Below are 25084 nucleotides of genomic sequence, written 5' to 3'. Positions count from 1 at the left end.
ATTTTAAAGGTTGCGTATTGTTACTAGAGCAGCACTTTTGCCTGTCACTTCTGGCCTACATTTGACTGACATACTGTACGCTACTGTACTACACAATGGTGTTGTATTTCAACAGTCTCACATTCACGCTCTCAAGCACGCGCGCGCACACACACACACACACACACACAAACACATAGTGCCTATGTGTCAGCTGGCAGTTTGCCAAGGCCATAGTCATAAGGCAGTGACAGTGGATGACAGCAGTAAGATTAAAGGGTGTGGGAGTTGTGAGTATGGCCGGAAGACTGGCAGGTCCATAAATTTCCCATGCAGGGATGCCCCTAATGCTTCATAGCACCATATCATCACACAGCCCCATCATAGAGGATAGAGCTGGTACAATGAGATTTGGATGTGACTGTGTGTCTGAAGGAGAATGCAAAGTGATGTGTAAAGGATAGCAGAAAAGCTCTCACATACTGTGTATTACAAACTGGATATATGATTTTTCTGTTTTCTGTAGCCAACACTTTATATTAAGGACCTTGTACTGTAATAAGCGTCACTTAATAGGTACAAGGCCTTGCCTAAAGTGCTGTCTAAACGTGTGTCTCTCTCTCTATATATTTTTTTAATTCACATCAACCTTGATCACACATAGCCCCCAGTCTGGATGGAGGACCTGCAAAAAGCATAGTTAACTTTTAATTAGAGCATAATAAAGGATTTATTAACCTTAACAAGGCATCGTTCTCACTTTAGATGTGTTAACTGAAAAATGCATAGGTAACTGCTAATAGTGACATAAGTAGGTATGCATTGATCTTAATGAAGCAGCAAAGAAAATCTTAGTAAGCTTAAGTTTAACAATGACATAATAGTTAAGTCAGTTAAACCCAATACATCTGTTTGTAATGCTGTAATAAATAATTTTAAGAAACATTTATAAACATTTAAGCTGAAAGCAAGTTTCTTGTAAGTGCTTAGTCATTTAATCTAACAATAATTATTGTTAAAACTCAGTTGTATTAACACAAATTAATGTTAATTAACATGTTAAAACGACTTGTAAGAGCCTTACCTAAACTAACACCTGTTACAAGGACTAAAGTAAGTGTTACCCAATTATTTTATTCCAGTCTGTGCCAAAACGATGACTCCATTAATTGATTGGTGCATTAATGACAAAATGAATTCATTTGTCATGCAAAATGTAATTTGGTGGCTTTGTTCTATAACAATGTGAAGTGCAGCAATTTGAGAGTGTCAGCTTGGGTTCATGGGACTTGTTATAGCCATTTTATGACTTGATCATTAATCAGTTCATCTAAAAGATAACCATCAGATTAATCAATACTAACAGTAATGGTTATGTGGAGCCCCAGATCCATTGATGTTTTAAGAAATCAGTAGTCATGTCTGAGTGGAGCGTCTTAGTCTGTCTTTATACTCCAGATACTGAGCTTATTTGTAGAAAATTACAACTGTAGGAGGATTCACTAAATGCAGAATAGATTGACATTTGTAGCGGCTTTTTGGGATTTGCGTTTCAAACATGGTTAAAGAAAGCACATTTTGTTTGTTAAATCTCCACATGTGCTGCTATCTGCACAGACAGGCACGCACACACACTGACACAGATACTCTTAAACAGACACACACACAGCCGTATAAACCAAACCTCGCAGTCGCATACATAAATGTTGCAGTCTAGAGTAGCTACACGGGATGCTCACCCACTGACACAGTCCCCCCATTTCCACAGCAACACACAAACACACTTGGGCAAAAACATATACCGGAAAACACACAAATACACACCCACACACACACTGACGCAGAGCGATAAACAGCTGGAGGGCCTTCTGTAATTAAACCTGTACTGCTGTTTGTAAGCTGTCAATGCATGTATGTGGGCAGAAACACACTCATTCACACACGCGCACAAACGCGCACACACATTTAGGCACATTTTTGTTGCATTTACATTTCATGCATTCTTTATCTGAAAGCTGAGAAAATTTCAGACTGCAGTGTCGAAACGAGTGGTGCCTATCTGACTCAATTACACCGTAAATACATCTCCAGGTGTATTATCACGCTGTCAGAGCAATTTATCTTTTAACTGTTTGAACATTCAAACTTAATGCAACAACACAGAACCAGAAATAAACTGGTAGATTTTAGATTAGATCACTCTAATCTTATGTGTTTTGTTGTTTTCTCACACATGTGTAATATATGTTCAGACTACACTTGCTTTTGTTTACACTTTGGATAATGTGTATGTTGTTTATATTTACAGTGTCTCTTTCTGTATGTTGCTTTAGGCAAAGTGTGTGTGTGTGTGTGTGTGCATATTTGTCTGTCCCCAGTGAGGTGTGCTCTCAGCTCTGAGTGGGCGTTTCACAGACAGCCAAGAGACCAGCGGGGAAATTTCCCATCAGCCAGTGCAGTGTGCAGTGCAGGTTAACCACTGAAGGCTCTGAAATCCATAGTTGTGGCACAACACAGCCTTCTCTCTCTCTCTCGCTCACTCTTTCTCCCAGTCTCTCTCTCTTTCCCTCACCCTTTCCATCCCACTCCCTCACTCTCTGTCTCCCCAGATGAATCGGAGCAGAGATGAAAAGCTTTCAGGAATGCTGGCAGACAGGCAGTGCTTTACAGTAATCTAACCTGGGGAAGATGAAAGCCAGCTGGGAAGCTGGGAATAGAGTGCAGGGGGAGAAGGTGTGAGGAAGAGAAGGACAGGATAGAGTTTTGGGAAAGAAAGGAGCAGAAGGGCTCAATGGGGTGAGAAAGATTAAAAGAGTGGGTGAGAGAAGGATTGTGGAGAAAGGGGACGCAGGGTAACAAGAGATGGATATTTTGTAAAGAACGCTGAGGGGATAGATGACAAAATGGGTAAAATGCTTGGAGGAGAGAAATGGGATAGTTTAAGGATGAGGGAAGGAGGAAAGAGCAAAACTTACTTGGAAGTGGGATCAGATTAGAAAGGAGAATTTAAGTAGCATGTCAGTGCAAGTGGATGCATGAAGGTGCTGCACCAACAAGGGGTGATAATAATGGGAACAAAGGACAAATGTAGTTTAAGGAGCCAGAAAAGTCCCATTTGAGGAGGAAAGTGTGGTCCGTTGAGTGGTCATTCATAGGACTTACACCCGAGCAACAAGAGTCCTGTGTAAAGCTCATAGTCTATGGTTATTTATATATAACGCCTAAAATATGTGCTGGATTAGTTAGTAATCAGGATATTATCATATGTGTATTATTGACACAACATCAATATTTTATTGTTATATATCACGGTTAATATTGGTATATTAGATCACCCTTACTTCGAGTACAGTGTTATCACAACAAAATGGCCAAAACTACAACACTAAGACCCAAGTTATGCGAGTTTTGTCATCAAACAGTGTACCTATATTTTCTCAAAATTTTGGAAGAAAAGTTACATTTTAAAGAAACTACTTTTTACCTAGTCGAAATTTACACCTTTAATTTTACTTTTAATTCAATTTCAGGATTTAAGTTTAATACTTTGGTTCTTCGTCTGTCATGTTTGATAGTAATGCGGACAGTGACAGACACGGGGAAAAGAAAGTGAAAAACTAAGGTCGGGATTAAATAGAAACAAAGCATGAAAACTGGCTGCTACATTTGGCGTTGTAATTACTGTAAGTCAGTTTCATTTGGAGAGGATGACACATAGTGTAATTGTAGCTGTCATACAGATGACAGCAGCCCAACACAAACCTGTGGAGTTTAAATTTCAGATCCTCTTCAGTGGAACAAACTCAATTGCAACACCGCTCACTGAACACTGAAGTAGCATCAAGTGTACCGCCGTTGTCACTCGAAATGGCTTTGGCAGGTGGAAGGGGGAGCTTCCTTTGTGTGTGTGTGTTTGTGTGCGTGCTCTTTGAATCATAATGTAGGTGGAGCGGGCCTGTCGCTGCTGTGACAAATCCCACCTCATGCACCTTGTACTTCCTGCACCGAATGAGAGAGGCGCACCACAGCAAAACGCTTCCCCACCTAATTGAAATTTTGAGGTATAAGAGGATTTCTGCACAACGTGAGCTGACAGGCTCCATTCACCAAATATCCTCTTAGACTCCTCTCCCCCTCTCTCTCTGTCTCTCCCCGAGAAAGAATTAACTTTTATCAGTCTTCAAGTTTTAGCGCAGCTTACACCCATCTCTATCTGAACGTTCTGCAGGTGATCTGTCTCACTTCCTCTGCCTCTTCCTCCCTCTGTCATTCAGGCTCGCTCTGCACTGACAGGGACACTTGGTTTTTCTGTTTGCTCTTCATACTTCTCATGTGTCACGTAGAAAAAGGGCTGAATAGGTAGAGAAGAAATGAATGTAGATAATAAGATGAGAACGGAGGACGGAGAGGAGGTGGTTAAGAAAGTGCAGAGGAGACGAGGCAGAGTGGGAGTTAGAGAATGATGGAGGTTATTAGATGCCCTCAGACTGTCATATCAGCAAAGTCAAATTCACCACACATACTTTAACTGAACTGTCTGAACAGAGAGATACAGAACAATATTCCAGTTATGAGTCCGTGCTTTGACACATTAGGATTAATATCAGCCCAGAATTGGATTTTCTGCAGTGTCTGACTGTGTGAATGTTCATTTTGTTTTACACCACCGTAGATGATATGTTTATTTCCATGTTTTGAGTCCGTGTAATTACACAGAGTAACTACACACACATTGAAACATAGTAGCGAAGGTATTGATTGTATTCAAACATGCTTGCACGCTCCTTTTATTTGTTCCCTCATCTTTGTGATTAGATAACCAGCCATCCTGAAACAACACGCTCATTTATTTATGGGGTGAAGTTATTTGACTCCCACTGTGAAGCCTCCATTATCATGCACAATACAATGCTTTTGTGCTACGGCGTAATGCATGGGCGTGAAACTCTAATGTGCTCCCTTGATAAAGAAGCGCTAATTTTAGAAAAGCCTCCCGTGGAGTCAGTAAAAGGACGGCTTATACTTGTGATGTCTCCATCGGTAGAAGAGAGGGAATGAGTTTGAAAATCATGCAGAGACCAAGATTTTAGTGTTGAGTTCATGACCAGGCTGGGAATCATTTTCTTCACTCCTTTAATTCTTATATAAGCAAAATGGATGGAATACATTATTTGGCTTATATTACAAAACTTGAAGAAATTGCCACCTACGTTGTAATAAGTGTCACCAAGACTAATGCATCATAGTGATTTTTTTCTGGCAAGCCCTGTTGCCTTATAAAGGTTTAAGTAGGGCCATAGCCTAACGATACAATTCCAGTGTGTCAGACATAATTCAGGATGAGGTATTGCACCACATTCAGGGAGACGTAGAAATGAACATGTGTCGTGATTAATGTGTTTGCCTCTGGTGGATGTTTGAAAGTGAGAATAAGATGGGACGAGAAGAGAAAAGGAAATAGAAGTGAGGGAGCTGGCCTAATTCTCTTGGGTACGTGCTGTATTTCTGTCCTTTCTGGTCCAATCACCTTCCTGCTCCTACGGCGAATGTCCGCTGAAAAAATTATTCACTTGAGCAGGAACGACATGGGTACAACTGATATACTGGCATTTTTGTGTGCAGTGGTTGAGTCAGAAAATTACAGAATATTGCATAGAGTAGATAGTACCAGCAATCACGTATGTGTTGAATAACAATTGAAAAATAAGCTACTTTCTTGTGAGTTTTTAATGTTTGTTGAGGGTAAATATGATACTTTTATTTCATTTATTTTTATTCCCTTACATGGTAGCTAACCGTCAGAACCTAAACAAGCTAGCAGCTGTAACCTTTTCTTTTGCTGAGATTTAGCCATTTTATTGTTAGGGTTTGCCTCCCCATGTGCAAAACAAGTTCCCCTGATGCTATTTTGCAATAGCAAATGGTAACAGGGCGCTAATCCTCTTTCTTAAAACGACTGGTATGGTGTCTTATTTATTCAGGAAGATATAGGTTAGCATGAAGTGAATACTATTAACACTAGTATTGTCATCACTTAGCTCACTTAGCCAACACTTCTAAAGCCTTTAAAGCACCACCAGTGCATTATTTATTTTTTTCTTTCTTACTTGTGCTAGTTCTGACGAGCGCTGGTAGTATCCACACATAGTCATTTTCCGAGTAACCTCCCCAGGAAACCTATGGATGCCAGAATGAGAACTGGTGCAGCCAGACTTTTCTCCAGCGCTGACACAGTGCTGTTGAAATAGGTTTGAGTATGACAGACTAGTGATGTGGCAAAAATAGCACCAATAATGTCTGTTCACGCACGGCTCCTGTAGCTGGTGGACATTGAAACCATTACACCAGCCAGTTCTGTAGATGTTCTGACACTCATAGCCCTCATGGAATGCATCCAGACCATTTTCAGTGGACGTTGGCCTTTAGTCTTCCTGCACTCTCTCAGTCTCACCATCTTCCCTCCAATGATTGCCATTGCTATCGCACATGCCTGGAGGGTTTACTGCAGTGTTATTCCTCGCTCTCCCTGTCCTCCTCACTCTCCTTGTTTTTCATTTTCTAGCTCTCTGCCTGTCTCTTTGTCTCCCTCTCTCTGTCCCCTGCTATGCCAGCAATGCAATTTTTCACTTCAGTGGGGAAACAGGTATAATAGAGCTAGTGCGCCAGTCTGTTTAATAAAGGAATAAAGGCAAAGAGGAGAGATGACGAGAAAAAAAGGAAGCGCCCTTGGGGCTGGAAACAAGGGAATATACACACATACTGCATGTACACATACACACTTGCACAGACAATAAGGAGGGAACACAGAAATCCACACACCTGCTTATCTCTGAGGAATTGGTTGTGAGGTGCTTCCCTATTTAATTAGAAACTTTGGTAGGTAGCTCATAAATCACCACAACATAAAACTGAAGGGTAGGCAATGAATGCTCCCCGTATACACGCTGGTGCACACACACAGAGACACAAACACACACAAATCTGCACAAGTCCGAAAAGGAAAGCTGAGGCCATTGGTAATTCATGAATTCATGAGTATGTGTGATCCTAAGCTTCAGTCAGTGATCCATAGATTTAATATGTGTGCTTGTGTGTGTGTGTACCACTCTGTACCGAATCTAGTCTGTCTGTTCCATAGAGGCTGACACCAGTAGAATCATATACCACAACTTGCAGGAAGATTTTTAAATAAATGTGCACTTCAGCAGCTTTTTAAAGCTTATCTTAATCTTAAAATCATGTTACTGAACGCTGTGATTACACTTGAGCAGAGACACAGGGCAGATAGCAGTGAGAAACACAGCACAGGGGTGCAGAAAGGTCACTGGGATTGAGTGTGCACAGGACTGTGCACGTGTAGACCCTTGTGCATGCGTATTAAAGCTTGAACTTGGGGCATGGTGTGTGCGTTTGTGTGTGTGCTTGTGTCTCCAGAGTTATTCTGATGGCAATGTGTGGTAACGGGATCCAGGGTGATGTCTGCTCTCAGACAGCGTCTGGCTCTCAACTCCCCATCTATTATTCACACACCTGGATACACACTTGCAGACACACACACACACACACACACACACACACACACACACACACACACACACACACACACACACACACACACACACACACAGTGCCTTCTCCCCTAATGTCTTCACTACACTTTCTTTTCCACATTTGTGGCTGCACATTTAAAGTTCAGGTTTGTTGACATTTTCTTGCTGTTTTCTTTGTGCACGTATGAGTGCGTATTGTGTATCTCTTTGTGTATTTATGTATGTGTCCTTATCTCCCAGGAAACCAATCACACCCTTGAAGTCAATGAACTGCTCTGTTTGCCCTGGTAAACAAGCCGAAAATTAGTATTGACCAGAGAGAAGAGGACAGACTGATAAGCAGTAAAGGAAAGAGATAGATAACCACTAAAACAAAGCATAGTCTGGAAAAAAGGGGACAGAAGAGTTCTCAAAGTCATCCCTTCACCTTGGCTAAAGTTGATCTGAGCCTGTCAGTAGGTCACTATCAGACCTAGACATCTCCACCACTGCTTTTTTTCAACAGGCTGCTGATTGACATTTATAGAAGTAGAATGGTCTGATCAAGAAAAGGCTGTTGAGTTTGCAGTTAAGATGAAAGAATGAAACCCTCTTATTGTATTGTGAAACACAAGCTTACATAGGGATGGATAAAGGTCACAGTGGGGGTGTTTGTGAGATGATCCTGTGAATGCTGATCAAAGCTGTCACCAGACCATTATGTTTAGAGTTCCTATGTATCTGAAGTTCCTGGGTAGAGCTAGATACCTGCTCTATGTATGGCTGATCTAAGGGTTTTTCTGACATTGGTATTTCTGTATGTGTGTTCAATTAATCATGACCTTAGGTTATCTTAGATCAGTGATTCTTTGTCTCCTTGGCTCAAAAAACAAACAGATCCTCTACTCATCATCCTAAACGGTTGGATAAATTGGTGATTGACAGGAGGCCGGATGTGGTCAACTAATTAAGTACCATTAAGTATAGTTATGTGACACACTGGAAGAATGAGCATCTTTGTCCTTCCATTGCTGCATGTATACATGTGGGTCTTGTGGATTTTTCGGTCTTCAGCCTGGACCTAACCAACTTCCTAAACAAGCTTCCGTGCACATATGCTCTCAACGCTTTGGGCAGAGATTTTGGCTGCAAAGTTCCTCTATCCAAAGGCTGCATGCCAGTCATTGTGGGAGGAATGGAGGGAGGAATATGAGGGAACAGAGTTGTGATAAACATGAAGGTGGATAAACAGCAACTCCAATTTGTGGTCACTAAAGCAGGAAACACAAGTATATTCATATTTAAAGTGATAATATTGATTACTTTATGCTAATCATGTAGCACACTTTCACAATAAATGGAATCTATTTCATTTGCAGGGAGTGTTAGAGGTAGATATTTCTTTGCATCTTTTCCTCCTCAACCTTCTCCTCTTTTTCCTCTTCTCTCTGCTATTCTAACATCAAAGCTAGCCGCCTCTTGCTCTGCCATATGTCCAGCTTCCTGGGTACTGTAATTCTCACAGGTGCAGACACCTGCCTAAGACCTTTCCCGGTGTTGTCAAGTACACACATGCGCACACACACACATACACACACACACACACACACACACACAAACAGAACCCCTGAGTATAAGCTCAACATGATTATACTCAGGGGGCTGTCTTTATACTATTGAACCAGCTGGAACAGTTTGCCCGCCGCACTTCTCCAAATGAATGGCATCCGTAGCTCTGAGTTTGTGCACTGCTGTGTCGCTTGAAAGGCCAAGTCTTGATTCGACACAATAGGCTGATTTGGTGCCCTCACTACTCCGGGGAGCATGTTGACTTCATTAATGGCTCCCAAAGCCTTTTAGCTCTCACACAGTGGCCTCTGGTCACAAAATATAATGGGGTGCACGCCGGTCTGTAGCACTGCCATCGGGTTGCACCAGTAATAGAGACACAGGTGGTGATGTGCGCTCAAATTATGCCGTTGCCTCCGTAGGGTCCTTGAGGCCCAGCCAGTAGCTGCAGCAGCAGTGTGGCGGAAACAGCAGTTCTTATCACTGCAGCATAACGGGGTAAGAAAGGAAAAACAGTAGAGAAAATAATTGGTTTGAAAGAGAAATGTGCGTATGGGTTTTTCTCAGCTAGGCCAGGCATCTGTCTGCACTAAATGAGGTCTGTCAGGAGATCTCTACCTGTCGCATCTAACACCCTGCTGCGACTCTACAGTGAGACAGTGAAGGAGGAATTGGATTGGAAAAGGCGCAGGGAAGTAGGGACAAGGTATAGAGGGGTTGTGTAGAGAGAGATGAGCTGTGACATCTTCTCTGCACCTTAAAAGCGATGGAATTATGCATTTTGTGAGGAAAAATGGCAAAGTTGAAATATTTATGGACAAAGACCATGAGAAAAAGAATAAAGATTGTTGCTGTTGTTGGGATAAGAATTAGGAAGGGACAATTGTCCAGACTTGGCAAGGCTTGTTGCTCTTGGCTGGGCACATTTGTGTGTATTTTGTCTTATTGACTTGATGGAAGAGCATTTCCTGTCCACATCCACATACTGTAGATTACAACATCAAGTAGCAGGCCATTTTTCCCATACTATTTGGAAACGGTGGGTACCATCAAGAACCATATAAACAGCAGACTGTGCAGGGAGCAATGAAGAAAAAAAAATCCATCAAGTCTGCAAGGTTTTTTATTTCCGCTCACATCCGATTGTGGGGAAAAAAGTAAAAATGTGTAAGTACAATGAAAAGATAATGAATGGAAGACAACATACAGAACACACTGTAATTGCAGCCAATAAATAGAAGTGAATTTTGAAAAGAAGGAAGAAATTCAGAGAAACTGAGTGAGTTAGAAGTCAAGCGGTCACAAATGTTCTCAAGATTGAACCGGCCATAAGCCTGCAGGTATTTTAGTCCACCTCATGACTTACAGATTGAGACAGAACCTGAGAAAGAGATAGAGGGAGAGAGAGAGGGGGAAAAGAGCAAAAGCAATAGCAGAGGAGGGAAATGAGTAACAAAAGCTGAGCTGTGAGCCCCCTGCCTGGTCACAGTGCTCTAAGGCAGCTCAGCAGTAGAGGGAATGATAGCAGGGAGACCTGTCACTCACCCTTTGAAGCCATAGGGGAGATTCAGGGAGGAGAGGAGAGTGCGGGGGGAGAAATGAGTTAGGGAGCCTCCAGACACTTGTCCCCTTTCACGTCCAACACCATCATCCCTCACAATAACATTCTTGTCCTTCTCTTTGCCTCTCTCCTAGCTTTTTCTGTCTGTCTCTCAGCAGGGGGATAAGGTTAGATTAGTAGGCCGCATGGACCTGCAGGCTAACAGGTACCACACCTTTAATGCCACAACGGTCAGTCAGTGAGCCAGGGGTCCCCCCGCGGCTCTGTCTGCTTTAGTGTCAGATCACAGATGTGAGGTGGTGAAGTAGCACCAATAGAAACAAACATAAGTGCACCTGTTCACTCACAAAACTTAAAATTGATTTTTGCTTTTCCTGTGCCTTGCTGTATTTCTTTAACTGTCCTCTTTAGTTACTTCTGCTGCTATGACACAGTCAAGACTCAGGCCACCCAGTAAAGACCCTATTGTCCCAGCCATACCACTTTTATCTCACTGAACCGAGTTGAGAGACGTTTCTTTTAACCTCCTGTTTCAAACAACCTTGCCAAAATAAAACATCTGCAGAGGATTAACCTCAATAAAACCAAACCCAACAGGAGGGCCATTATAGAGGTCAATACTCCACATAGTTTTGACACTGCCAACGCACGTCTCTGTAGTTACTTCCCTGCTTACAATGACATTTCCCTGATTTGCACCCACAAAGCGTCTTCCCTCACAACGCAGGCATCCGGGGAAATGCATTAATTAAAATCCTGCTGTGTAGCAGATATGCCGAATCGCAAACATAAAACAGAGAATGGTGAATTAAAGCACAGAATGAGTTCAGTTCCACACTGTGGGTTTTTTTTTTTGCCCACTCATCTTCCTATAGAGAAAGGAGTGGAGCCGGAAGGAAAGAAGGAAGGAAGGAAAGAAAGAAGGGGGGATTTTTTTAAAGTGTCTTTAATGAGGTGAATGAATATTTTGCTTCCATAAAGGAAAGCAGTAAAACATTGAGTTGATGTCATACCTTTCGATAACTGCAAGATGTCTCCATTATAGCTCATCATAAAATATAAAATACTATGCCAAGAGACATTGTACATGAACAAGTACCATGGCATTACTCATTCATGTGTCACCTGCAGTACCACATGTATTTAGTGCCTTCTTCTCCGGCCAGTCTTTCTCTCAGACAGAGTGAAAAACATCTCTCCCCCTTTGATTGTCCCTAATAACTCTTGGCGATGAATAGCGGATCATACACAGTTCTCTGCTCCCGCAATGCTACACAACCAGCCTGGCATCCCATATTAGAGTGCCACATCCTCGTTAATACCCTGGGATTAATGTCAAATCATCCACACTCCCCCACCAGTCTTGCACCAGTCCATCTCGCCTCAAGCTATATATTGAGGCATTGAATGTGGAAGAAGAAGGTTCATCCTGGCATTGATTGACACTGAGAGATGGATCCAGTCCGCCTCCTAGCCCCCTTTCCTTCTGTTATTCTCTCCACTCCCCCTCTTTTTCTCTCTGTCTCCCATATGTTTCAGGGAGCTGGACAGATTTGGGCAATCAGACAGCCACTATTGTATTGCTGTCGGTATGAATAGAATGCGTGGAGAGACACATTGCCATTATATAGTGACGATACGTTGTTTCTTTTCTTCGTGTTTCTTTCACAGTGAATGTTCATCTCAGTTGTCTCTGTCCGTCTGGCTGTCTCTCTTTCCGGGCTCTTATTTCTTGTCCTGCCTTGCCTGGTTGAATGCCTAACACTCTGCTGTGCTTTGACAAAGAGGGTCGAAACCTGAGCTAAGTGTGGCAGGTCGGGTTACACTGGCATTTGGCATGTGGCTATGCTGTTGCCGCTTCAAAATGTTTCTGATTGATATCTTGAACAGGGTCAGGACCCAAGGGCTTAAAGAGGAGCCCCCAGGGAGACCTCTGTGTGCACGATTTGCTTGTTCTCTGACTGTCATGCCACTAAAAGATGCTATCAGTTTGTTGAAATTCACAAATCAACTCGGGTATATATTGTATCATTATCATTACGGTGATAGTAGTAACTACTCTTTGAATGTCCAGAATGAGCTACAGATTTTTAGCAAAGTTGACATTACGACTGAATAAACAGGAATTCTTGAAGATTTCTTTTTAACATTGCTCCGGTTTTTGTAGTTCTGGCCATCAATTCAATTGGTTGTACCTATTTAACCTACAATTTCATGCTGAGATTGGGGAATGTGACCCTGTTAGTATCCAAATGAGAAAAGCAACAGGTTGACAACAGTTTAACCCAGATATCTTTCCCATATAATTGTTAATCAAAGTGCAACTTCCTGTTATGGTGGGGAGTTAGACAGACGCTTTCTGTAAGTCTCTGACTCACACATAAAATACTTCATCTGTAAGTCATTATTTGCAGTTAAAACAAGGAAAACAAACCAAAACCACGGAATGGAAAATAGCAAGAATTTATTGATACCAAAAACTTGAACTGACTGAAATGGTCTGTCTAATGCTAAACTACCAGTAAAAATGCGCTGACCTGGCTGCATCAAATTTGCTGCTAGCTAACAAACACAAAAATGTAAAGTAAAGTGAATGCAAATGCTTTTTAAAACTAATATAATGCACAGCTACAGTCAGTACGGTAGATTAAATAGTTAACATTACTTACCACAATTCCGGATCTTCGTGTTAAACACCATAAATAAACTGCACGACCCGAATGTCACACCACTTTCTAAGTAAATTTTGGAACAATGCTAAGTTCATGACCCTTCTAGGCTGCAGAAATGCTGGCACTGATGCTGGGTTTGCCCATGCACGTGTCAGGGATTTGGTGGAATTCCTCACACTAGTGTTACGGTAATTTAAGTTTCCCAGCATGCTGTGTGACTTTGGATGACATTCTGCTCCATCCCACTCTGCTCACTGTGGTCGCATGGTCCATGTCAGACGAATAGTGATACTATAGTCAGCAGCTTATTCTGGCTTCCACTGGCAGCATGTTGGTCATGGTGTGTGTTCCAGCCATGCCGTGTTAGTGTGTGTGCCATGCTTAACAGACTGCAACTCTGTGTGACTAACCTTCCTTTTGCCACCCCAAAATCCATGCCATAGCAGGCAAGGACACAATCCTCCAATCGCTCTTGCTATCCCAACTCAGGACCACACACGTAGTTCCTCCCCTTCAGTTATTGTATGTTTTAGGAAGCACACTTTCAATAAGTTGTTTCTCCAGAGGGGCCAGAGGGGGTTGTTCTAACTGTGCATTTCCTGCACTTAGCCACAACTGTCATCTCCCTTACCACTGCTGCAGCAGTTTTTTTTATGTCTCCTGAGGATTGACTAGACTTCTTCATCTCACCACTTGATGTAAAGTAGTTTCTACATAATAGCACATCTAAAATCAATACAAGTGCTCAGATGTGTAAGCAGGAGTACTGAATTTCAAAGGGCAATTTTCAATGGAGGAAGATTCCATAGGGGCAAAAACATTATTGACACAGGATACATGAGGTGTCTGTTGGAATCTACCGATGACAAAACAAGCAATCCATGTTTTGACTTTGTAATAACTTGATACTAGAGTATTTTTTCTCACAGTTATTTTATTTCTTTAAAACAGCATATGTAAAATAAGATAGAAGACTCCTGCATTACATTTGCACCTGCTTCAAAATGGATTCCACGCAGAGTCAGAGGAAGTGCGGTAGTTTCAATGTGTTTTTGTGGAGCACAGTGCCAGCACGAGGAATCTGAGAGAGGGTACTCCTGTGGTTTTCACACCGGAATGGCTTCCCTGTCTGTATCACACCTTCTGCTAGCTGTTAGCCCCATGGAGAGAGGGAGATAGTCACTTTGGGCACATTATTTTTCATTGACAGATTCAGAGCAGAAATACCATCTGCACATGGGGTTGCATTTGTTATGCTCTGTACTGTAACACCGGACCTGTTTTAGAAATACATGTACAGTTGGCTGTTTTTCTGATATATGACCACTGCCCTCACATTCTGTTAAGTCTTAAGTCTGAAATGCTTTAAAAAGACATTTTTGTGTTTGTGTGGCAGTAAATATCACGGATAAAGGTGCATTTTCACTGCAGAATCTTTCTCAGAGTCAGTGGTAGTGTTAATGTAGTTATCTCTCACATCCACTAGGGGGATACAGTTCATGTCCAAAATGGTCATTTTATGGAGGAGTGGGATTTTCTCTGTATGATCTCCAGTATAGCATTGATTTCCCCCACACATGTACACACAAACAGATCCTGACACATTTTGCAGGGCTGAGAAAGTGTGCTCTATGAGTCAAAAGTGCCAGTCCCCCCCTCCCTCCCGAGTATCAGTCATTACCATATGAGTAGCTGCAGCCAGACAGCCTGTGTGTGCGTGAGTGTGTGTGTCTGTGAGTGTGAGCGTGTGAAAGAAAAAGAGAGAGTGAAATGCCAATGTTTCTATACACGCAAGTGCTTGTGTGAACACACTTGTTTGTATGTGTGCATTTATGTGTGGGCCCAATGTATCTCTCACCTTCCCACTACTCTGAGGCAAAATTAAGACTGTCTGGCAGTGAATGTCTATTGTGTAGTGCTAATGTGATAGCAGAGATTAGCATTGTAATCCATTTAGCATAGAGCAGCTAATCCACTTTATTACTGTTGAAAAGGAATCAGATAATATTGGCTAGCACCACTGTAGCTGCCTTAATGATTTTAGGCTGATGGAGAAATTACTTTAAGACATATTAATAATTACTATTGCTGACAATGAAACCCGGATTAGTCGTTTCATAAAAAACATAATTATTAGCTTTGGCTTTTCATCAAGGGAATTGATTTATTGGTTGTGTTCAGTCGACGCTGTGTGGGCTTTTTGTTTTCAGATAGTGTGTCTTCATGTAGTAACAAAAATCATGCCCTAGATGTTCTTTTCTTTTTTTATATATATATATATTTGCAGTATTGTTCCTTCAAAGCACACCGTATGATATCAGGGGAGATGAAGTCTGCTCTGACTGTAGTTTTAAAACCTACAAGCCCAGGGTGACCCTGCTGTGTTGAAAAAAAAAAAAACAGGGTAAGTTTGCTATTAAATATGTTATATGTGCTAATTATTGCACAAATAAGTCTTTGATTTCTCGTTTTCTCCCTTACGTGTTCCCCTCCAGTCCCTGTGTGACTCATTCAGCCAGTGTTGCATGCTTGCGGACATGCTGTGCACTCCCTGGTGGCTCATTTGTTTTTGTTGGTGGTCAGATTGAGGGATAATATACAGGAGCTTTCCCTGGAAGCCCCTCTGCTCCCTGGTGAGTGTGGATCTGTCCCAACACAATAAAACTCTATATTCAGCCATTGCCATTGACTATCTGACCTTTAACTCTGCTCAGCAATCAGCTCCACACTTCTCCCATACACATTGTTGCATATGTGCACATACACACACATGCTGTGTTCTGTCCGCATATGCACAGCGCCGCAAATTAACTCACCCGATCAGGCAGATTAGATAACCCCACCTGCTGAATCTGGCCCCAGCTTGCGTGGAAGTTTCTTTCTTCCTACCTGCCTCTCTTCTTTCCCTCTCTCCCATTCGCCTTCTGTTCTTTTCTTTGCAACTGACCCGAGTGCTTACAATGGTTCCCAGTGAAAGTGTGTGCGGCTTTGATGCACAGAGCTCAAGGTCCTTTGAGATCAAGATCGCTACACAAGCCAAGCAGGAGGCAGAGCGAGAGGGGAAGAATGACTGAGAAACAAAAGAGAGCAGGGTGAAATCAGGGTGAAAGATGGTGCCTGTTTAAAGAAATGTCATGTTGTGAAACTGGATATCAGTAGAAGCAGCAGGAGCAGGGCAGGACGTAAACTGTACCCTGTGTACTTAGGTTTCTCTCTTTACTGTACAATAGTTGATTGTCAAAGCAAAGACAAAGAGAAGTTCCATTTGGCTGTCCAGCAGTAGAGTTGGTTTCTGTTATAATGTAGAGTAAAGTTAAGGGCTGGAGCGACTGACATTAAGTATAAAGAATGTGCATATTGTGCTTCTAGAACTAGTACCAGTGCTTTATGATGATGATGAGGGGAGCGATACAGAAAGGATTGTTGTCCTCTGCACATATGAGTGTACCTTTATGTTTCATGGTGCACTAAAAGCTATTTCTCTTTATTCTTTTTATGTTACTATTTGATCTTTTCTAAAATAAGATCCACCTCAATAATTTCCTTCTCTTTACAAAGACCAGTTCTGTTTTCAGTTGGTAATAAGGGTTCAGTCTACCTACTTAGAACAGTAGAGGCTTCTCGACCTTAAAAAGACTCTAGCTTAAGGCGGGCAAGCACAGAGGTATTTTTAATGATATGCTACCAGAGAGTATGTTGTCATCAGCGTATTATAATTAATCATGAAGCGACTTACCTGTCTGCATGACCATCTGCTTCCTGTCCAATTATCTCCCGTTTGTGCCCGTTACCTGTGAACCCTTAAGTGCTGAAGTGCACAAACAACTACCAAGAGTCATCACAACTTTAACAAGACCTGCTTCACACCTGTCTGCAAGCCCACACTGGTGTGTGTGCGTACGTGTATTCTACCGGGTGCTGAAAGTTGCTTGGGTAGGTAGGTGTCAGAACTGTGTGTTAGTGGGAAAATTACAGCCAGAGGACCAGATTTAGAAAGGATCATTTGGAACACATCCTGTGCGTGTGCCGGTGTGTGTGACGATGTAAGCAGATGTTCGGGCACAACCCAGAACACTTCCATCACACCACCAAGTGTGTGTGGGGCCAATTCCTTGCACTTTCTGCTGAGTAAACACACCTAGGGGCCCACAGACCACACCTCTTGCCCAGATGCCTAATTACCGTAATCACTTTTGAATGGCTGTAACTGCAATACAGAAAGATGAGCTTCTCAGATACAGCACTGAAAGGCATGATGCATGGGAAAATCCCCAGGCAGTATGCAGTAGATAGGCAATTTTGTCAATAATAATGTTTGAAAGTACCTTTTTATGATACCTTGATTCCTAATTGTACACGCTGTTGCCACCTTTGTTCCATTTCCAAGTCTTTCCTTGAGGAAGGCAACATTTCTCATTATGTGTCCTTTTTTTTTTTTTTTTACTTGTATTACTATTTTTTTTAGTTTTTAACTCATTTTATTTTAATTGCTGGCTTTTCTGTACTCTCCGCCACCTCCTGAATAATATTGTCAACATAGTGAACTTGATGTTTGGTGAATTCAAAAACCCAAACACTTTATGAAAATGTCACTGACTCTGACCAAGGCACCTCATCCTCTCCATATTAGATTTGAATTGTTATAGCTGCATCTAAGACATGGAAGAAGTTGTTTTACATTTCTAGTTGTCTTTTGCTATGCCTATTAAAGGTGTAATATGTAAACATTAGAGAATCCCCTGGTAGTTTGGCTAGCTGCACTACTAACTGAGCTAACAGTTGCTACAGTCTTGGATGTATAAACTGAATACAGTTAGCAGCAGTTAGCTGTTACCCTGGTGATATGCTGCCCGTATTTGACTGAAGTATTGATTAATGGTTGCTAATTCTTACATATTGCACCTAAAGTTAAAATAATAACATTGGTATTTGAGTATTAATATATAAAACTTTCAGTTGGCACTGATTCAATAAATCTGACAGAATCAGCCCAACTCCTAAAACTTTTTTTTTGATTATTTCCTTCATGTTCAGTTTAGAAATGTTTCTCTTTAATCTCATTGTTGTAACACCTGAGAGGCAACATGAGCGCTACAGCCAGTAGAAATATTATGTATATATGGAATATATTAATCCTTCATGTGCTTTTGTGTTTTTCCAGATCCGGGTAGACGGCTCCTCTCGAGCTGAGCAGTATGAGACGGTGCAGGCGGTGGAGAATGGACCCATCCTCAGAGACATGGCCTTCTCTTCTGACCACCACTACCTCTATGTCATGTCTGAGACCCAGGTCAGACACGCACACAGCCACACAGAAACACAAAAACACACACATCAAAAGTCTACCCCCTGCTGACTCAATATCATAACCACTGGCATTTATCATTTTGTTATGTCACAGTGTAGAATGACCTTTGGTGTAGCATGGAGGATTTCATTACAGCCTGGTTGGAGGAGAGAAAAGGATTAGATGGACTGTTGGATGCTATGAGCATGTATTTCTACAGAAACAGACTGTGAAGGGAGAGCTGGAATGAATAAATGTGTTGAATTATTGGGAGAGAGGAGAGTGGTCTACGTCCACTTGTGCGTGCGTGTTGGTGTGTGTCTTTGTGCATACAGATTCACACACACATGCACACTACCTCTCTTAGTACCTTTGATGACATGGAATGTAGAGCGAAATAGCAGCACTCTGTGTAATGGACACAGAGAGACTGTGAACACGTCTATCAGAGGCAAAAGCTCGCAAAAGGAGCACCATGGAAACTCCATAGCGCACATGCTGTGCTCGCATAAATGCACACACACACACAGACTCACTGTGTTAGGTGTTCACTTTCTTTTTATATTACACACAGAAAGACACAAGCATTTACCTAGATTATTCCATATACATGGACCCTAGGTACCAATTTCTATTTATTTTCTTGCTGGGGGAATAATGAGTTATGTGTATGTTGATCTCGGAACCCATTGACTATTGGTCTGATGACGATTTAGCCTCAGGAGGCAACCGCAATATTTTCAGGAAAACTTGCAGTGTATTCAGCAGTTACAGTATCTAAATATAACAGATAATCCACCAAGACTTCCTCCCCTTTTTGCTGCTCATTGCTTACAGTGTTAAAAGTCTAAAATGATTAGTCAATTAATCAATTAGTCGATAGGAAGAAAATTAATTGCTAATTGATTAATAATTTGGGTCATCTTACAAGCAACAATTTCTAGCATTTGCTGGTTCCAGCTTGGAAGGATTTGATGCTTTTCTTTGTCAGTTATGATTGGTTTGGCCTCATGGTTGGACAAGATTTTTTGTCATTTTCTAGAATAAAGGATTTATCGTGAAAATAACCAGTATACAAATCAATAATAAAAATCATCTTAAATTGCAGCCTTACCAATTACCAACTTGATACATGAGAATGGTTGGCATACGACATGTCAGCTAATCAATATCTGCAAATGAATAGATAAATAAATAAATAGATGAATAAAAATTGGTTCTGAGACAGCATTTCACACACGGACTCTTTACCTGCATACAACCTAAGTCCATCAAACATGATTGGTCAATACTACTCGGACTACAAACCAACTACAAAACAGAAACACTTCTGATACCAAATTCTTGCCCCTTGCCTACAGATTCTGCATTTATATGCAGATATCTGTCCAGAAAGATTATGAGAATGTTGAGTTAAAAATTGTTAGGATTGATAGTGCAGGCCTGTCTTTTTCAGTGCCTGACAGATACAGTGACTATTAAAAGTCCTCTGAAGACCGAACATAAAGTGTTAAACCTCCAGTTCCTTCTTAAAAATTGAAACAGACCACTATAAAATTATTTGATCCATTTGTTGTCCTTGAAAAGAGAAATCAATCCAAGTGAGTCTGGAAAGTTAATTCATCACAGAAACCATAAACACACAGGCATCTTACCATTTATTGCAAGCATTATCTTTTCATCACACACTGTTAAAGGGCCAGTAATGAAATCACTCAAAGATGGTTTCATCAATCAGAGAACCCATGGTGGATCTTTCTCTTTTCAGTTCAGTGTGGCCCCATTTATTGTTCGTTATTAATGAGGCTGTTATAAAATAGCAAAAGCTCGGAAGTTCGGATAATATGCATATCATTCCCTCTCTCCTGCCTCTTTATCTCCTGCCACCCGTAATCACAAAAGGCCACTGGTGTTTTGTTGGCAACGATAGCCTAGTTACCCCTGTATATTGTCTGCAGCTTCCAGAGGATTATAGACCTCTTTGGCACCATGAAAGTGTCAGTTTTTTCTAATGTGTAGTGCAATTTGTTTGTATGTGTGTGTGTGTTTGTAATTGCGTGTACATTTTAAGTGCCCAGATTATCCCGATAACATTTTAAATATCAGCCAGGCAATGAGTTGAAAGTGCCCTTTCAGATGCAGCTCTCATTGCCTCTCCTGAGGTCTCAGTCACTCCATCTGCAGAGAGAATGGGAATGGAAGGAAGCAAGCGACACAAGTTCGCAGAATGATGACATTTAGGATGCTGTTTTCTCATCACATCCAATTAGTCTTTAGTACAAATCTGTTCGCAAGCATTTTGAGATTTTTTTTCTTTTTCTCTTTTGGATTACAGTGCATGTAATGGGGCTTACAGATGATGTTACAGAATAACAAATTAATTGTTAGGAATACTTAATTTCATTTTTTTCCCCATTCTGTTGGATTTCTGAATGTCGCGCTATTATCCAGTTACAAATTTAGCATTTTTAATTTGCATGCCAATTAGCTGACAAAAGTGAGTTTTGTTCGCCAATAGTTGTCCCGTGTGTACGTGTGTGTGTGTGTGTGTGTGTGTGTGCTCTTGTGTGTGTGTGTGTGTGTGTGTGGGTAAAGCCTTCGAAGTAATTAGTCAATTAGCCTAGTTAGAGGACTGACCTCCACTAACTGTTTAGGAGGAACATCTGGGAATTACCATACACACAAATATTGAGAGCAAACACAAACACACACTCCTCTACTGCTGAAGGGTGTATAGACTAAAAGCATTTTGTTGTTTTTTTACTGGTTAAAACATTTCTACTAGATTTATATATTGAAGTTATTACCAATAAATGTTAATTTCTTTAATTGGGCCAATGCTGATATTTTAGAGTTTGAAACGACTTCACTGCCAATTGAGGCAGCTGAAAACCGCTGCTTCATCATCACCAGTACCTGTCCTGATTTACTGTGAAACACAAATCTGTTTCCAAGTGTCTGCAATCACTGGAGATGGGCACAAATTGCTTCATCTCAAAGGTAGAGAAGAACGCATAGCAACAATATTTTGGTATAATAGGTAACACACATGCACATTCCCGAGTCCCAGTGGTGGTAAACACTATGAAAGCAGCAGAGCTGGTCGATAGCAGAGATCTACCTGCTGTTTCTGGTCCTTGGGACCCAGACGCTCAGAGAGAGTGTGATAGATGGGACAGGGGAGAAATACAGAAAGAGAAAAATCAAGAGTAGGGGGTCCCACAACAGGAGGCTGAGAACAGTGTTGGTCGATACAGCTCCTTCCCTGCTGCGCTTAGCCTAGAAACCCTCCCCTTCAGACTGATGATGTTACGCCAGGGGTGGACCAAGAGACAGACCTCCTCTGGATCCTGGCTGGTGTGAGAGTCCAGCAAGGCACCGCAAGGAAAAGAGGGTCAGGAGAAGGACAGAGGCAGAGTTTAATTAAGGATGTAGTCATGCAGAATAATGCAGATTGCAGAAATTTGTGATGTGTTGAGCATTTCATTTCGTTGTTTGTTTGCTGATAGGTAATTTTGCATGCTTTCATACCTCGTATAATTGTACTACATACGAACGGCAGAGGCTTTGAGGCTCTGCTTAAGGTGAAGGTGAACTACATGTTTAGAGTATTGGGACTTTAGAAATCATGAGCAACTGTGATTAGTCAGCTGAGCTGCTTTTATTTCTGATCCCAGCAGTTGGTAACAAAGACAACTTGGAGAAAGTTGAGAAAAGGTTCTTAACCTTTTCATTAATGCTGAACAAATGCAAACCTTGTCCATACTGCAATCATTGCTGTCGATCAGAAAAGTGAATTAAAGAAAGTGATTACTCGGGCTATATAATGATTGCCAGGCTCGATACATTTTTCTTGGGTTGTTGGACATTTTTTGTGTGTGTGATTTAACTAGCCTTTTTCAGATCAAACCTTGGACTGAAAAAAATATGGACTCAGCTTTCGGATTTGAAAAGTGAAGCCAATGCAGAATACCTTAAACCTGCATTTGTTCTAATGGCCAACAGAGGGCAACTCCACTGGTTTCAAAAATAAGTAATGATTGTATGTAAGCTTATGAGAAAATGACCCTTCTACTCACTTGATTTATTACCTCCGTAAACAGTTTTGAGTTTATGGTCTCAATTGTCCTCTTCAATACAGTGTGTTATCCATCTTGTACATTATGGTCCCATGACGATAAAGCAGGGTAGGTTTTAAAGCGCGGCTTCCTTGTGATTTACAAGTAGCTCATATGGTGTGTGCTTGGGTTCTCAGTCAGATCCAATATGGATTTCCTACTCAGCTCCATCCTGTTGTCCAAATATGGTTATTTCTGGTTCCATAAAAACCTGGATGGCAACAGCTGTAATGCCTAACTTGAGGCTTCAAACTGTGGTCCACAAACCAATGACGTCACGGTGGGTGTACACTTGGTCCGAACTAGAATACAAACATGATTACTTTTGGTCTAAAAGGACTCAAACACAGTCTGATAATGCTCAGCTGTTTAAATTATATGTTTATAAAATGCATTACAGTGTAGCTGGACCACTGCTACACCTTGACAGAGAAGTATATCTCCTGCTTCAGGGAGGGGCGTCATGCTGAGAGTCACACTTTACCCTGCTTGTCTGTGTCACATTATACACTCATTAGGAGAAGAAAGCTGGCCAAACACATCCACGCATTCCCATGCATTATCCTCTACTGCGAAAAAAAAAAGCTCTTCACATCCCAGTCATTGTATTTTTCTCATCCTTCATTTAATTTCTCTTCCATTCTTTCGATCTCTTTTTTGCTTTATCCTGTGACTGTGTCCTCTTTGTTAGGTTTGTTTTTCTTTCAGGATTATAGATTTTTGCCTCTGCAACCCCTATTCATTTCTAAGGGGATTTGTAAAGCGAATGAGGATTCCGCCTTTTTGTGTTCTTTTCTCCTCTCTCTTCATCTCCTTTTTCTCCATCTTTATTCCATTTCTAACCCGCTCTCGCTACCCATTGTCATTTTTAACCCGTGGCATCCCCCAATCCTCCATTCCTACTTTCACCAGTCCCTACTAGCAGAGTAATCTGTCATTCCTACTTTCTCATTAATCCAGTGATTGGCTGTCCTCTAATTGGATCCTTCTCTCTCTCATACACACACTTGCTCCAACACAGACACACACACACAGACACACACACAGACACACACACACACACACACACACACACACACACACACACACACCCACACACGAGTCATCTTATTAGTGGGTTAAATAGATGTTCTGGTATAAAGAGGACAGTCAGATTATAGAATAGGCTGTGATTATGGATGTTGGGGTTGGTGTTTGAGTGACAGGGGCAGGTCAATCCCACTGTTAATATGAACTGGTGCTGTGTTCCAATAGTGTGTTACTATCCAGTTAACACTGGTTCATCTGTCAGCCACAATGAGGACATGTGAGTGGAATGAATTAGGTGGTGTCGGCAGAGGTGGGGGCATTATTTCACCGTTAGTTCAGCATGTAAATTAATGGTACAAATCACACACTTACATAGTGTTAATTTTTAACAGGTGCTACAGATATATTGTAGAAGGGGAAAACACACCTCCATGAAGTCATCAACAGTGGAACGGGAAGTTAGCACAGGATTATTGCACAAGGTAGAAAATATGCATACAACCATTAAGTAGCATTACTACTTTATTATATGATGGAATCTCCACCGATCAGCCACAAAATTAACGGGACAAACAGTTGAATTCAATAACTTTGATCAGGGTAAGGTTTGGGTTACAATGCATGTTCTGATGGGAAACCTTTGGTCTCAACATCCACGAGGATTCCACATGACACGCACCACCCACCCAAACATTGTTGCAGAGCAAGTATACCCCCCAGTAGCAACAACACTCATTACCATGATGGATGCCAGAACAAGTTGCCTGTTTGGTGCACAATCCTACACCCTTTAACATGACTGTCCATGTAGTTAAATAGAATATAAACAACTTCTGTTTTGGACCTAATCATGGGAAAGTAATTTGAACGAATATGATTTTGATTGCAGAGTACACTACCCAGCGGCTGGCTGTGCTGAGACTTGACATGCGTTCCAGGGCATTTGGGAGCAGTTCAAGCAGTTTTTGTCATGTCTTAGTCATTTAATCCAGCCTCCAATGTTCCCATAGCCATCCACTACCCTCAAGCATCCCAACAAAACACATGAACTCATCCTGCCAGTAACCGTTCCGTCAGTCAGTGGTTAGTTATATCGAGTATATCCCTACAGTACATGGTTTTCTTGCTTGAGTAATTTTTTCCCCAACATACACTGAGGTTTTTACATGCAGCATGTAAACTGTTGCTCGAAAGTGCTGGGACTGCCACACTCAGGGTGCTGAATTATTTATATTCAGTGTAGCAAATGCAGATCTGTAAGTGTGAATTATTGAAAGTGTGTACTATAGTGGAGTGAGATCGTTCAAAGTCAAATGCCTTTTTCTATTTCGAACCCCCCT

The 25084-nt window shown here is 41.5% G+C and overlaps 1 protein-coding gene across 2 annotated transcripts in view; it reads left to right on the top strand.

Moving 5' to 3' along the window:
* The window catches only part of plxna4 (plexin A4), a 238821-nt gene that overhangs the window by 118512 nt on the left and 95225 nt on the right, over positions 1-25084 (top strand). For both annotated transcript variants that reach the window (XM_073480352.1, XM_073480353.1), the window contains exon 4: positions 18472-18600. In XM_073480352.1, coding sequence (XP_073336453.1) covers positions 18472-18600 — 129 coding nt within the window. The remainder of the gene's footprint in view (positions 1-18471; positions 18601-25084) is intronic.

Source organism: Pagrus major, chromosome 14, assembly GCF_040436345.1.
Source record: "Pagrus major chromosome 14, Pma_NU_1.0".
In the NCBI taxonomy this organism is placed as follows: domain Eukaryota; kingdom Metazoa; phylum Chordata; class Actinopteri; order Spariformes; family Sparidae; genus Pagrus; species Pagrus major.
This window is presented reverse-complemented; position numbering and strand designations above follow the sequence as displayed.